Source organism: Mobula birostris, chromosome 21, assembly GCF_030028105.1.
Source record: "Mobula birostris isolate sMobBir1 chromosome 21, sMobBir1.hap1, whole genome shotgun sequence".
Classification (NCBI taxonomy): domain Eukaryota; kingdom Metazoa; phylum Chordata; class Chondrichthyes; order Myliobatiformes; family Myliobatidae; genus Mobula; species Mobula birostris.
In genome coordinates this window covers 49,222,560-49,237,953 of record NC_092390.1, presented here as the reverse complement: position 1 = coordinate 49,237,953, position 15,394 = coordinate 49,222,560, and the positions used below count along the sequence as shown (strand labels likewise).

Below are 15,394 nucleotides of genomic sequence, written 5' to 3'. Positions count from 1 at the left end.
GACATTAGTGATGAGAAGTAACCAATTCCTCCATATAAAACTGCATTTTAATCGCACCCAGTATGAATTTACACTTACATGTCGGGTGACACCTCTGAGATAATTCTGATGCAGTTGTTCTCCGATATTGTAAATTCATGGAACAAAACCCATTCTGGTTTTAATCTTGTAGAAAAATAGCTTGAAAAGGGGTGCAGTTGTGTTACGTGTTTGTGTGTTAGCATGACGTAGTTTCCTAATCCATCAACATCTCGAGCAGTCTAGAATGGAAGGGTTGCATTAATGCGTTTCTAGAATTTTGAATTGGATTAAAAAATTACTTCATCACTTTTATCAAAGAGTAGTTCATCATAACCTTAAGTCTACAGTTTCAACTCAAATTCAACCTAACTATTTGTGGACTTCCTTTCTCTGCTAAAAGCCTGACCATTAATGAACAATAGTACAGATAGAAATTGGACCTAAAGAAAGATATACAGTGAGATGACAAAAAGCTCATACAATTGTCAAGAAGAAAGTGAGTGCTGTTAAAATACTTTGTGGTGGACATTTAGAAACACTATTTTTAGTAATACACCCATTTCAGACCATTGTGAAATATGTTCCCAAAAATATTTACCTGCATGAAATAGCCAGACAATAAAGCTCTTTTCACATTCAATGAATTCTTATGTGTGCCAAAAGCAGGTTTTGAAATGGGAAGTTCAATGCGCTGCATAATGTCCAGCAGATCAGCCCGGATGGCATCTGCTATCCTCAGAGCAGAGCAATTTAAAAAATTGTCATGGCACCATTTTTCATCTTCAGAGACTGTGTTGAAGTAAAAACCAAATAGCAGGATGTTTAAAAAACAAACCGTGAGACAGTTGATTCAACACTTTCAAAATGATATTCAACATTTTTTCTAAACTTGAGGTTAAGTAAACCATTCTTAAGAATTACTAACTTAAAGAAAATTAATCTCATTTTTTTAGTTTACTTACATTCAGCTGATGAGATCATCCTGCTTTGCTTAAATGCAGTGTAAACATTTATAAGTGTAAAGTGATCACCCTCAGGATGGAAGAATTTCTTTCGACAAGACTGTGCAACTTCCTCTAAACTGGGAGGCGGTTCCAAGAAACAACAAGGAGCTTTAGGAAAGATAAAGTATAGGAGATATTTTATTTCTCATGCAATTAACCCCTCAATCTGTTGTGATTAAAATCTGCTACTGCTGTAGGAATGCAAATGAAATCTGTTGCTTTCGTTATGAAATTTCTATGCCTGCAAAGTAGAAGTCCTGCAACACCACAGAACATTGTGCATAGTTTTCTTCAACGTATCAAATGATATTAGTTAAATTCTCTTAAGCATGATCTATTAACTATAGTTCTGCTATAAAATTCCTTCTGAATTACAATGTTATTTTCCAGTATGCCATTAACATTTCTATTAATATATTAAACTATCTGGCCTTTAAATTAAATGCATACAATAACTCATTATTTTACAAAATAAGGGATTTCCCAATAAATATTTAAAATTTACCTTTCATCTTACAAATGTGCATGTTACCATGGCTATTTCGTACTGGTTTAATAATCTTTTGCTGTTCAATTAAATTTTCTATGGAACCGTGATCATATAGCTATGCAGTGAACAGTGCAAAGGAAAAATATGTGCTATTTAAGTTTTGTAGGAATATTTCTTAGAGGTATAAATTGCATACATTAACTCAGAATTTATGATCAGCTGTTAATGATTGGCATCATTAAATCTATAAATGTCTATGGAAAATACTTTCCCAATTGAAATTTGATATTTTGCACACTGAATATTTTGTATCTCCGAAGTGTAGCACACCTTTTGAAATAGTTTAGGTTGGAAATTTCTTGATTTTATTAATAAGCATAATATTTCATTATTTTGGAAGACTTAGGCACAAATCTTTTTAAAAAAAGGTACATACTTACTGAATGTGCAGACTAAGATGTTTTTAGTTACCAATGGATAATACTGCTCCAACATTATCGTCCGAGTATCACTAGTATACATGAAACAGAACATGCTAGAACTCCTATAACCTCTTAGCCTCCTTATTGCTCCAATGATTTCCTTATGAATTTGAGGGAAAGAACTTCAATTTTTGTTTGGCATTGTGACTCAGTATTTCAGGTACATTGTAACTTCCACTCAGCTCCCCTTCACCCCAACCCCCCCAGTATCTTTCAGTTTCTCTTCTGTCTCTAACTGATGGTTTTAAAAGTAGTTGTTGCCTTGACAACTTATTCTCTTGATCTACATCCTGTCAGAGGCATTCCCTCTGTTCACCCGTCTCTGCAACTTCAAACATGCTTGTATTCTCTTTATTCATTTCTGATCATACTGAAACATCAACTGTTTCTGCCACTGGTGTTGCATAACTTGAATGTTTCCAGCATGTTCTGTTTGTGTTTTGTACTTGTTTGCTCCAGTAAATCTGCATGAATGTGACCAAAGGAAATGGAGTACTGGATTGTTAAAATACCTGTTACCATGGCAGCTATTGTTAACATTTCATGTACACAGTCATATTCACAGGATGCAACAAGAGCTTTGGCCATTTGGGGATCTAGTGGAAATTCAGACATGATGATTCCAATTTCTGACAAATTTCCATCATCATCCAGGGCTGCAAGGTAATCAAGGTCTTCCAATGCCTGCATTAAGGCTTCAGGAGCTGTTAGAAAAGGAACAATATGCATTTACATCATTTAAAATCCAAGAGATTGCTTCATATCATTCTGTAATCAATACCCTATGTATCTCTTCAAAAGTTTCAAAGGTACATTTAATATAACCATATAACCATTACAGTACGGAAACAGGCCATCTCGGCCCTTCTAGTCCGTGCCGAACTCTTACTCTCACCTAGTCACACCGACCTGCACTCAGCCCATAACCCTCCATTTCTTTCCTGTCCATATAGCTGTCCAATTTAACTTTAAACGACAACATCGAACCTGCCTCAACCACTTCTGCTGGAAGCTCATTCCACACAGCTACCACTCTGAGTAAAGAAGTTCCCCCTCATGTTACCCCAAACTTTTGCCCTTTAACTCTCAACTCATGTCCTCTTGTTTGAATCTCCCCCACTCCCAATGGAAAAAGCCTATCCAATTCAACTCTATCTATCCCCCTCATAATTTTAAATACCTCTATCAAGTCCCCCCTCAACCTTCTACATTCCAGAGAATAAAGACCCAACTTGTTCAACCTTTCTCTGTAACTCAGGTGATGAAACCCAGGTCAGAGAAATGTATACAATATACATCCCAAAATGTTTTTTCTTGGCAACCATCCACGAAAACAGAAGAGTGCCTCCAAAGAATGAATGACATTTAAATGTAAGAACAAAAAGCACCCCCAGCTCCCCTCCCACGCTTAAGCAGCAGTAAAGCAACAATCCCTCCTCCACCACCAGCAAAAAAAAGCATCGACACCCACCACCTAGCACTCAAGCATGCAGCAAAACATCAGCAAAGACAAGGACTTGCAGTACACCAAAGACTACTGGTTCATACCACAGTCTGTCTGTCTGTCTCTCTCTCTCTCCCTCTCCTAAGGGAAAAAGAGGTGTCTCTGTTTCTGTGGCTCCTTAGTAGATTATTAAAATAAATCAGTTGAGGTACTAATCTGCCAGGGCAGTTAGTGATAGTAAATTACTTTGCAGTGATCTATCATAGCAGATAATTACAGGAAATTAAATGAAACAGGAATTAAGACTCCAGCTTAGCTATCATTGAGGGTGATGAATAGTTTCAAGGGTTCATGAATAATAATTAACTAAAGATAGTCTGAACAATGACAATTCTAGAACCAACCTGCTGCAGCGTTGCATCTGGTTTGATTTGGGAAGGGGATGCAGAGGAGGAGAGAGGAGTTTTTCAGGGAATGGTTCTATATATTAAAAAAAGTAGTAAAGCATCTCATTAAATAAATTAGGCAAAAATTTGGCATTATCCTTTTACATATGAAGTCAGGATTACTCCAGTGACCCATTTCCACTCAAAGGATGGTTAATAGCAACGACCAACTTACTACTTGTAACTTCATATTCGGTAGTTGAATTCCTAACTTATGCAGCTTAATAGCATGTAATCACTTGTTATTTCTGCTACATTTACCATTTTGAAAGTCTTGGTACATCATCTTGCAGTGATACACGCTCAACTACCCTTGATAAACAAAGCCAGTATACTGGCAGAGTATGCCTCCAGTACCACTGTCAACTGGGGAGCAGCTGACAGTTCTAAAGAAAAAGGAGTCTACACATGTTCAGAGAAAGCACAAGTTTCACTAGGTCTCAAAAAAGGTTTAAGTTAATTTGATTTTAAAAAACTTCTGCACACTTACAATGTTTATATCAAAAAAGTTATAACTTTAATTTCCAATTTTACATCTTTCATTATTTAGTTTTTAGGATGCAAGGCAAGCATTTATTGCCCATTGCTGGAACAGAGCAATTTACTGGGCATTTCCCAGAATATTATAAGAGTCCAGCATATTGGTATGGGTCTGGAGTCCCATATCAACTAGATCATAAATGGATGGATGGCCTAAAGCAAATTAGTCAATTAAACAAGTTTTCACAACAATCTGGTAGCTTTGCAATACTTGCAGTATTATTCACTGAGTAAATTCCAAAACTACATGTTGGAATTTTAATTTCGGTTGAGTTGCTCATTTGGGTATGCAATATCCATTTTGGCCACGGTGAAAGTCAGAGGCGATGAAGTAACAAGATGTTTTATCAGATTGGTTGCATGTGTAATTGTGTACCAACTTCATTAATTATGGTCTGAGGCAAAAATTGTGAACAGTTTTGAACAGCTAATCAGAAATAGATCATCTCACTCATATGTTGTATATTGTAGTTATAGTATTACCTGGCCTCTCAATGAAGTCACATTGGCCCATGTCTGCTATATCCATTCTCTTTAGGAATAAAACCATGCGAGTAAGGTTTGATTCTAGCACACAAGGCGGTGAGAAGTCAGGCATCTCTTTCTTTAGAAACTCCTCAGAGTACAAGCGGAAACATTTGCCTGAATAAAGCAATTAGTTCAGATTAATTAAGTTGTGCACTCATAGTTGTACATCAACTACAAGAAAACATAGCCAATAGCAATATTTGCATCATACCATAAGGAAAATATGTCAACACAAGATATAAAAGACTGCAGATGCCAGTATAATCTAATGCAGGAACACAATGGGACAATCTGGGTGGGGGAGGAATTGTCAGTATTTCAGATCAAACCCCCTGTATCAGGTTTAAGAGTAGAAAGGAGGGGATAGTCAGTATAAAGAGGAGAGAGGGAGTGGTGATGTAGAGGCCAAAGGTGACTGATGGACTGAGAAACAGTGAAGGATAGCAGGCAGATTGGGCCAGGTAGAGGAGGAAGAGAAATACGGCAAGTTTTGGTGACTTGACAAGGGTGCTGACTCTGTGGGTTTATTGCCAAGTTGCTGGGTACATTTAAAGCATAGTGTGAAAGGTTCTTAATTAATAAGACAGTCAAAGGTTATGGGAAGAATATAGGAGACAGTGGTTGAGAGGGAAAATAAATCAGCCATGATTGAATGGCAGAGCAGACTCAATGGGCCAAATAGTCTAATTGTACTCCAGTACAGCATATCTGTCTCTCAGAGAGTTCAAAAGATGCCATTTAGGATAGTAAGCTGTGTTCAAAGTAAAGTTTATATCAAACTAGACAATGGGGTGACCCGTTGGGGCACCCTTTGAGAGAAGGATAGTGCAGTCTGATGTGACCAGAATGAACATTAAATTTTCCTGAAAGCTATTGGTATCATTTTGCTTTGGAAACTGAAGTAGAAAACCTGTTTATTAAAGAAGAATGACGCGTAGCAAAGCAAATATAGCTGCTCCTCATTTAATGAAGGACACTTTTGATGGCATCATTTCTAGTTTATCTGCCACCCTTGTGCCTCTCGTTGTCATTCTGGAGACGTGCAGTCCTTTCATACCCCGTCTCTTCATTTCTTTGGCTGTTTGTTCCTTGTCTCTGATCCTGGAGACGTGCATGCCTCTCCTCCTCTGTCTCTTCTTCTCTCATCTTTTTTTTTTGTCCTGACTCTTTGATCCTGGAGTCGTGCGGTCCTAGCCTCATCCGATTCTTGTTCTCTCCCTCCCCTTGCTGCTTCCGGACGACGTTTGGCGTCATCTTTTGACCATAATGTCCCCCTTCCCTTTCCAAGCGGCATAATTAGGCTGACCATTTTTTTTTACCCTAATGCTGGATAGAAGATATGAAGCACTAACACCAAAGGATGCTGATTATTCTTGATGATGTGCTTGGCACTCTCCTAAATGGATGTGATATCGTCACCGCTGTCCTTTGACTGCAGCAAAGGGTTTTATGGGTGTCTCAAAGTATGTCGTTACAATAAGATTTAATTATTGATGGGTGGCAGTTAGATCTGTCCCAATCCTGCGTATACTGATGGTGATTAGCAGAATGCGACCCCTCGAAATAGAGCTGCCCTGTCCTTTTGCTCCGGTAGGTGTCGCTGCTGAGGCTGACCGTGCGCATGCGTTGGGCTGTTACGTCCCAATTTCAATGATGGCCAATCGGGTCTCGGGTGAAAGCCAGCCTGCTGATTTTTGGTGAATGAGAAATTTTATACGAATATATAACCCTGAACTTTACCTGCATTCTGTAAATTAGCGCACTTTAATTCAATTTAGCCAAAAAAAGTGCTGCTGTAATGCAGCGTTTGCACTAATTGGAGGTCACAAACAGAAACAGACAGACAGACAGAGCATGAGAGTTTTAGTAGTATATAGATAGATAAAATCAGTCTTTACCCAGTCTAGCAGTGTCAATGATTTGTGTACGCATCTTCGCCTGAATTTTGCTGATGGGTTGCATCACTAAAGATTCAGCTCTGATTCTTGGATTGTAAACCTAGGATTTGATGGAACAAAGCAATGACATGAAAGTAAAAATGAATAATGCCTGAAAGACAGATACAATCAAGCAAAGTTTGTTATTCTATATGCAGCATATGCCTCTGGATATAGCTGTTGAAATATTCACTAAGATTCTCCAGTTGGCAGTCTTTGCAATTCCTCTAGTCAACACTTCATATACGATCCAGAGAATCAAATTCAACTGCAAACAGTGTCTTTTTTGGAGTGTAACCGGGTAAAGGCATCAGTTTGGGAATCACATAGCACCATTCACTTCCTATTATTTGACATTGATCAATAGTCTGGATGAGTTACAAGAGAAATTCAACTTTTAATACCTCTCTAAAAGTCACCAGTAGAGTTGGTTAAAACTGGTGATTCAAGAATTATCTTCCACCATCAGCACTTTACTCAGGACCTGTGACAGAGGTACAGAGTGCTTCAATTCATTAATTACCTACATATGTCACATTGGAGTGTTACAACAGAGTAAGGAAATTACAGCAGCACGGGAGAGGAGCTGGCTAAAGTTGATTGGAAGGGGACACTAGCAGGGATGATGGCAGAACAGCAACAGCTGGTGTTTCTGGGGGAAATTCAGAAGCTGCAAGAAGATACATTCCAAAGATGAAAAGGTATTCTAAAGCAGGAAGGTAGAGGATTGGGAAGCTTTTAAAAACCAGAGAGATACTAAAAAAGCCATAAAGAAGAGATGAAATATGAAGGTAAGTTAGCCAAAAATATAAAAGAGGATATAATAAGTTTTTTTCCCCCCAGATATACAAGCAGTGAAAGAGAGACAAGAGTGGATATTGGACTGCTGGAAAATGATACTGCAGAGGTAGCAATGGGGTACAAAAAATGGGGGAGAAACTTAAGAATTTTGTGTCAGTCTTCACTGGAATGCCAGAAATGCGAGAGTGTCGGGGGCAGAAGTGAGTGTTGTTGCTATTACTAAGGAGAAGGTACTTGGGAAGCTGAAACGTCTAAAGGTAGATAAATCAGATGGACTACACCCCAGGGTTATGAGTGAGCTTAAGGGATCATGGATGCATTAGTAATGATCGTTCAAGAATCACCAGATTCTGAAATGGTTCCTGAGAACTGGAAATTTACAAATGCCACTTTACTCTTCAAGAACAGAGAGGGGCAGAAGAAAGACAATTATAGGCCAGTTAACCCGACTTAAGTGTTGAAATTTATTATTAAGGATGAGTTTTTGGGGTACTTGGAGGCACATCTAAAAGGGGAAATCTTGCCTGACAAATCTGCTGGAATTATTTGAGGAAATAACAGGCAGAATATATAAAGGGGTCAGTGGATGTTGTTTATTTAAATTTTAAGAAGGTCTTTGAAAAGGTATTGAACACGAGGGTGCTTAACAATCTAAGAGACCATGGTATCACGGCAAAAGTACTTGGATGGATAGAATATTGGCTGACTGGCACGAGGCAAGGAGTTGGAATAAAGGAGGCCTTTTCCGGTTGGCTACTGGTGACTTGTGACTAGTAGTGTGCTGCGGGGGTCTTTGCTGGGACTTTAACTTTATATGTCAATGATTTGGATGAAGGAATTGATGGATTTGTGGACAAGTTTGCAGATGATACCAAGACAGGTGGAAGAGCAAGTAGTGTTGAGAAAGCAGGGAGGCTGCAGGACAGACCGCTTGAGGGAATGGGCAAAGAAGTGACAGATGGAATATAATGTAGAGAAGTGCACGGTCATGCACTTTGACAAAAGGAATAAAGATGTGGACTATTCGGTAAATTTAGAGAAAGTTCAAAAATTAGATACGCAGAGGACTTGGGAGTCCCTGTGAAGGATTCCCTAAAAGTTAATTTGCTGGTTTGGGTTGGTGGTAAGGAAGGCAAATGTAATGTTAGCATTCATTTCAAGAAGACTAGAATGAAAAAGAAAGGATGTAATGCTGAGGATTTATACGGCTGCACTTGAAGTATTGTGAGCAGTTTTGGGCCCCTTATCTAAGACAGGATGTGCTGGCATTGAAGAGCATTCAGACGAAGTTCACAAGAATGATCCCAGGAATGAAAGGGTCAACATACAAGTTGTGTTGATGACTATGGGCCTATACTCACTGGAGTTTAGAAGAATGGCGGGGGGTGGAAGGGAAGGGGGAAATCTCATTGAAATCTATCAAATATTGAAAGGTCTGGATAGAGTGAATGTGGAGAAGATGTTGATGTTTTCTATAGTCAGGTAGTCTAGGCCCAGAAGGCAGAGCCTCAGAATTTAAAAAATTTGACCATGTTTCTGTCACTTGTTTGCTAATTTCACCAGAACGCTGCAATATTTGTTTCACACTTCAGCCCAAGTGTCATGAGCTTGAAGGTTTGATCAATAGCTGATATATGGTCTCACTGCAGCAGTAAGCCCCTGCAGTCAATGAATCTGAACAGAATCTCTATCCTTTACCATCACATCCGCTCCCTTACTTTAAAGATTTCAAACCACACAGATTGTTCATGAATCTTCACAAAAATATGTACATAGAAAGGAAATGGTGGGTATACAGTTGTTTTTAAAGTGCAGTCTTCTGCAGCAAATACTAAAGCAAGCCTCTCATATTACAATATAAAAGACTACCTAGTCCATTTGTACAATCATTTCTCTTTCCTATTAAACCAAGTGCTGATAGTAAAGGTATCAATATCGTGAATCAATATGCCAATTTATAAACACAATATGAGATTTGCTTCAAACATGAAAGAATTCAGTAAAAATGCAAAATATATAAAAATATAACAAGTCCAACTTGTTGGTAAATGGCCTCCTCTTGTGCCATGATGATGCCACACTCAAGGTGGAGGAACAACACCTTATATTCTGTCTGGGTAGCCTCCAACCTGGTGGGATGAATATAGATTTCTCCTTCCGGTATATAAAAAAAATCTCTCCCCCTCTCCTGAAGAAGGGTCTCAGCTCGAAACATCGACTATTTGTTAATTTCCATAGATGCTGCTGATTTGCTGAGTTCCTGGACTTCCAGCAATCTGCAGACTTTGTGTTAGATTTAATTAAAAAGATGAAGCAATGCTATAGAAAACATCTGCATGGGATGTAGGATCTGGGAACAAGATAACAAAACATCTATAAACATTCCACCTTGTGCTTCTTTCCTCAATTCCCCCTTTGTGATCCATTGCAAAAAAAAAAGTGAACATTTTGTCTGAAAAACTTTGTAAATGCTGAGTGACTGTATAACACCTTTTAACACATTTATTAAACAAAATCTGCTACAGAATCAATCTACTCACACTTCTTCTCTCCATGCCCACATCAATAACATACTTCACATTTTCCATGTAAAGTAAGGACTTCCCCACACTTGTGGTCAATATCACCTTCCTTTTGTATCGTTTGCCATTCTGCTCCGACATGTCATTTGGTCTGTCAAAAGACATTGTCTGCTCTGGGTCAAGAGGAATTGGAACGAGTTCTCCCAGCATTGGATGCTGTTTAAAAGTTTCTTGTTCAATAATCTTGTAGGCTTCATCAATTTCCTGAAGGTATATAAATAGATCTATTTAATCCAATAAAAAAAAAGAAATAGACTTTTTTTTTAAACTCACAAGAGAACATAGTCCATCAACTTTTTGCTGTTGATGTTTCTGTAGCAGGTAATTTCTTTTTTATGAGGCCGAGTTGCTAGCTCGACGCTCAACCCAGCACGGATGGAAAGTGTGCTGGGGAGCCGGCTGGATTCGAACTCAGGAACCTTTGCTCCGAAGTCCGGCGCTGATGCCACTATGCCACCAGCCGGCATTTAATCCAATAACTATGAGCAAAATTTAATTTTAATAAATTTTTAATAAATTCAGTTCAATCATGCAGAACAATACTGAATTTAATTCAAATAATGCTTCTCCTCATCAGTTCTGTGCTTAGCTTATAACAAACATCCAGTTGTAGTGATAATGGTACAAGACACAGAAAAAGCTTCAGTGACTCTGGCATAAAGGGATGCCACTATTACAGCTTGAGGGGTCGGAGTTTGGAGTTCAATTCCAATGCTGTCTGTAAGAAGTTTGTGCATCCTTCCTGTGAGCACGTGGATTTCCTTTCAGTGCGTCAGTTTCCTCTCACATCCCAAAGAAGAAACTGTGGAGGCCCCTGCAGAGGTTTGTTTCATTGTTAGCTATTACATAGAACATAGAACAGTACAGCACAGTACAGGCCCTTTGGCCCACAATGTTGTGCTGACCCTTAAACCCTGCCTCCCATATAAACCCCCCCCCACCTTAAATTCCTCCATATACCTGTCTAGTAGCCTCTTAAATTTCACAGTCTATCTGCCTCCACCACTAACTCAGGCAGTGCATTCCACGCACCAACCACTCTCTGAGTAAAAAAACCTTCTTCTAATATCCCCCTTGAACTTCCCACCCCTTACCTTAAAGCCATGTCCTCTTGTATTGAGCAGTGGTGCCCTGGGGAAGAGGCGCTGGCTATCCACTCTATCTATTCCTCTTATTATCTTGTACACCTCTATCATGTCTCCTCTCATCCTCCTTCTCTCCAAAGAGTAAAGCCCTAGCTCCCTTAATCTCTGATCATAATGCATACTCTCTAAACCAGGCAGCATCCTGGTAAATCTCCTCTGTACCCTTTCCAATGCTTCCACATCCTTCCTATAGTGAGACAACCAGAACTGGACACAGTACTCCAAGTGTGGTCTAACCAGGGTTTTATAGAGCTTCATCATTACCCCACGACTCTTAAAATCTATCCCTCGACTTATGAAAGCTAACACCCCATAAGCTTTCTTAACTACCCTATCTACCTGAGAGGTAACTTTCAGGGATCTGTGGACATGTACCCCCAGATCCCTCTGCTCCTCCACACTTCCAAGTATCCTGCCATTTACTTTGTATTCTGCCTTGGAGTTTGTCCTTCCAAAGTGTACCACCTCACACTTCTCCGGGTTGAACTCCATCTGCCACTTCTTAGCCCACTTCTGCATCTTATCAATGTCTCTCTGCAATCTTTGACAATCCTCTACACTATCCACAACACCACCAACCTTTGTGTCATCTGCAAACTTGCCAACCCACCCTTCTACCCCCACATCCAGGTCGTTAATAAAATCCATGAAAAGTAGAGGTCCCAGAACCGATCCTTGTGGGACACCACTAGTCACAACCCTCCAATCCGAATGTACTCTCTCCACTACGACCCTCTGCTTTCTGCAGGCAAGCCAATTCTGGATCCACCTGGCCAAACTTCCCTGGATCTCAAGCCTTCTGACTTTCTGAATAAGCCTACCTTGTGGAACCCTGTCAAATGCCTTACTAAAATCCATATAGATCACATCCACTGCACTACCTTCATCTATATGCCTGGTCACCTCCTCAAGGAACTCTATCAGGCTTGATAGACAGGATCTGTCCTTCACAAAGCCATGCTGACTGTCCCTGATCAGACCATGATTCTCTAAATGCTCATAGATCCTATCTCTAAGAATCTTTTCCAACAGCTTTCCCACCACAGATATAAGGCTCACTGGTCTATAATTACCCGGACTATCCCTACTACCTTTTTTGAACAAAGGGACAACATTCGCCTCCCTCCAATCCTCCGATACCATTCCTGTGGACAACGAGGACATAAAGATCCTAGCCAGAGGCTCAGCAATCTCTTCCCTCGCCTCCTGGAGCTGCCTGGGGAATATTCTGTCAGGCCCCGGGGACATATCCATCCTAATATATTTTAACAACTCCAACACCTCCTCTCTCTTAATATCAATGTGCTCCAGAACATCAACCTCACTCATATTGTCCTCACCATCATCAAGTTCCCCCTCATTGGTGAATAACGAAGAGAAGTATTCATTGAGGACCTCGCTCACTTCCACAGCCTCCAGGCACATCTTCCCATCTTTATCTCTAATTGGTCCTATCTTCACTCCTGTCATCCTTTTGTTCTTCACATAATTGAAGAATGCCTTGGGGTTTTCCTTTACCCTACTCGCCAAGGCCTTCTCATGCCCCCTTCTTGCTCTTCTCAGCCCTTTCTTAAGCTTTTCTTGCTACCTTATATTCCTTAATAAACCCATCTGATCCTTGCTTCCTAAACCTCATGTATGCTGCCTTCTTCCACCTGACTAGATTCTCCAACTCACTTGTCACCCATGCTTCCTTCACCCTACCATTCTTTATTTTCCTCGCTGGGACAAATTTATCCCTAACATCGTGCAAGAGATCCCTAAACATCGACCACGTGTCCATAGTACATTTCCCTGCAAAAACATCATCCCAATTCACACCCGCAAGTTCTAGCCTCGTAATTTGCCCTTCCCCAATTAAAAATTTTCCTGCCCTCTCTGATTCTATCCTTTTCCATGATAATGCTAAAGGCCAGGGAGTGGTTGTCACTGTCCCCCAGATGCTCACCCAGTGAGAGATCTGTGACCAGACCCGGTTTGTTACCTAATACTAGATCTAGTATGGCATTCCCCCTAGTTGGCCTGTCAACATACTGTGACAGGAATCCATCTGGACACACTTAACAAACTCTGCCCCGTCTAAATCATTGGAACTAATCAGGTGCCAATTAATATTCAGAAAGTTAAAGTCACCCATGATAACAACCCTGTTATTTTTGCGCTTTTCCAAAATCTGCCTTCCGATCTGCTCCTCGGTATCTCTGCTGCTTCAAGGGGGCCTATAGAATACTTCCAATAGAGTAACTGCTCCCTTCCTGTTCCTGACTTCTACCCATATTACTGAAGTTCTTAAAGATTTGAAGGTGGCTAAGCTGGTTCAGTTGTTTAAGAAGGACAAGGCAGGGAACCACAGGCCAGTCAACCTGATGTCAGTAATGGGGAAGTTATTGGAGGAAACTCTGAGTAGAATTTGGATAGGATGAATTTGATTAGGAGAAGCCAGTATGACCTTGGGCTTGGAAAGTCATGCTTGGCAAAAATTTCACAGAGTTTTTTTTGAAGAGGTAACCAAAGAGATAGATGAAGGTTTGGTGCTAGATTTCTCTATTTTGACTTTAGTAAGGTCTTCAATAAGATCCCCCATGGTAGGTTTGTCTGGAAGGTTACATCCCAAGGAATTCAGGGACAGCTAATAAAGTGGATTCAAAACTGGCTCGGAGGAGGGAAGCAGAGAATGGTAGTGGAAGGTGGTTTCTCAGAATTGAGGTAGGTGATCAGTGGTGTGCTGCAGCAGTCAGTGTTGGACCTCTTGTTATTCATGATAAGTTGATCAGGCTAGGTCTTTATTCCTTAGAATTAGGAGAATAAGAGGCACTTTATAGAAAGTTTAAATTATGAGAGTCATTGATAAGATGGACATCATTTCCCAAAGTAGGGAAGGTCAAAATTACAGGGCACAGAGTCAGGGTGAGAGGGGCGAGATTTAATAGTGACCCGAGGGGTAACTTTTTCATGCAGTGGGTGGGGAATGTATGGAACAAGTAGCTGAGGTGGATACAATGCTATCATTTAAGAAGCACTAGGATAGGTACTTAGGGGGATGGGATTTAGAGGAATATGGGCCAAATGCAAGAAATTGGAATCATTTGGTATGCATGGACTTTTGGGCTGAAGGGTCTGTATTTAGAGTGCTCAGCTTTAAGAGATTTATCCTCTATTTAACTATGCAGCATGAAACAGGCCCCTCTGGCCCAATGAACTGCACCACCCAGCTACCCCTCTATTTCACAAGGCAATTTACAATGACCAATTAACCTACTAACTACTATTACTAATGTCAGGTTAACTGGCCTGTAGTTCCCTGGCATGTCCTTGCTACCCTTTTTAAACAACAGAACATTAATCTTTGAGAACTTCAGTAATGGCTGACAATGAAGGCTGTGAAGGCCCCCACAATTACTTCTCTAGCCTCCCACGATATCTGAGGATACACTTGATCAGGCCCTGGGGATTCATTCACCTTAGTGCATTGTAAGGCTAGAAATACCACCTCCTACATATCACCTGATCATATGAAGGTTCTCCAAAACATCTCGACTTGTTTTCCTTATCTCTTTAGCAACCATGATCCACACCCCCCCCCCCCGCCCCCGTAAATACCAGGGAGAAATATTTGTTAGAAATCCTTCCACCTCCTGGAGCTCAAGATTCTGCCAATCTGAGGATACCTACTCACTCCTTAATCACCTTCTTACACTTACTATAGCTAGAGAACCTCTTGAGATTTTCCTTAAGCTTGCATGCTAGATCCATTTCATACCCTCTCTTTGCCTTCCTGATTTCCCTCTCAAGAGTATTCTTTATCTTTTTATAGCCATCAAGGGATTTCCTCATCTCTGACCTCCTAAACCCAATATACGATTCCTTCTTTTTCTTGACCAGAGCCTTAATATCTCTCGTTAGCTAAAGTTCCCTAAACCTGCCAGGTTTACCTTTCGCCCTAACAGGAACATGCTGCTCCTGGATGCTTCCCA

The 15,394-nt window shown here is 40.2% G+C and overlaps 1 protein-coding gene across 1 annotated transcript in view; it reads right to left on the bottom strand.

Moving 5' to 3' along the window:
- Positions 1-15,394, bottom strand: part of dhx32b (DEAH (Asp-Glu-Ala-His) box polypeptide 32b) — a 31,357-nt gene that overhangs the window by 3,067 nt on the left and 12,896 nt on the right. The window contains exons 4-10 of the mRNA XM_072239418.1: positions 10,234-10,479; positions 6,854-6,953; positions 4,911-5,069; positions 2,510-2,701; positions 984-1,133; positions 620-810; positions 79-260 (exon numbers count right to left, since the gene is read on the bottom strand). Coding sequence (XP_072095519.1) covers positions 79-260; positions 620-810; positions 984-1,133; positions 2,510-2,701; positions 4,911-5,069; positions 6,854-6,953; positions 10,234-10,479 — 1,220 coding nt within the window. The remainder of the gene's footprint in view (positions 1-78; positions 261-619; positions 811-983; positions 1,134-2,509; positions 2,702-4,910; positions 5,070-6,853; positions 6,954-10,233; positions 10,480-15,394) is intronic.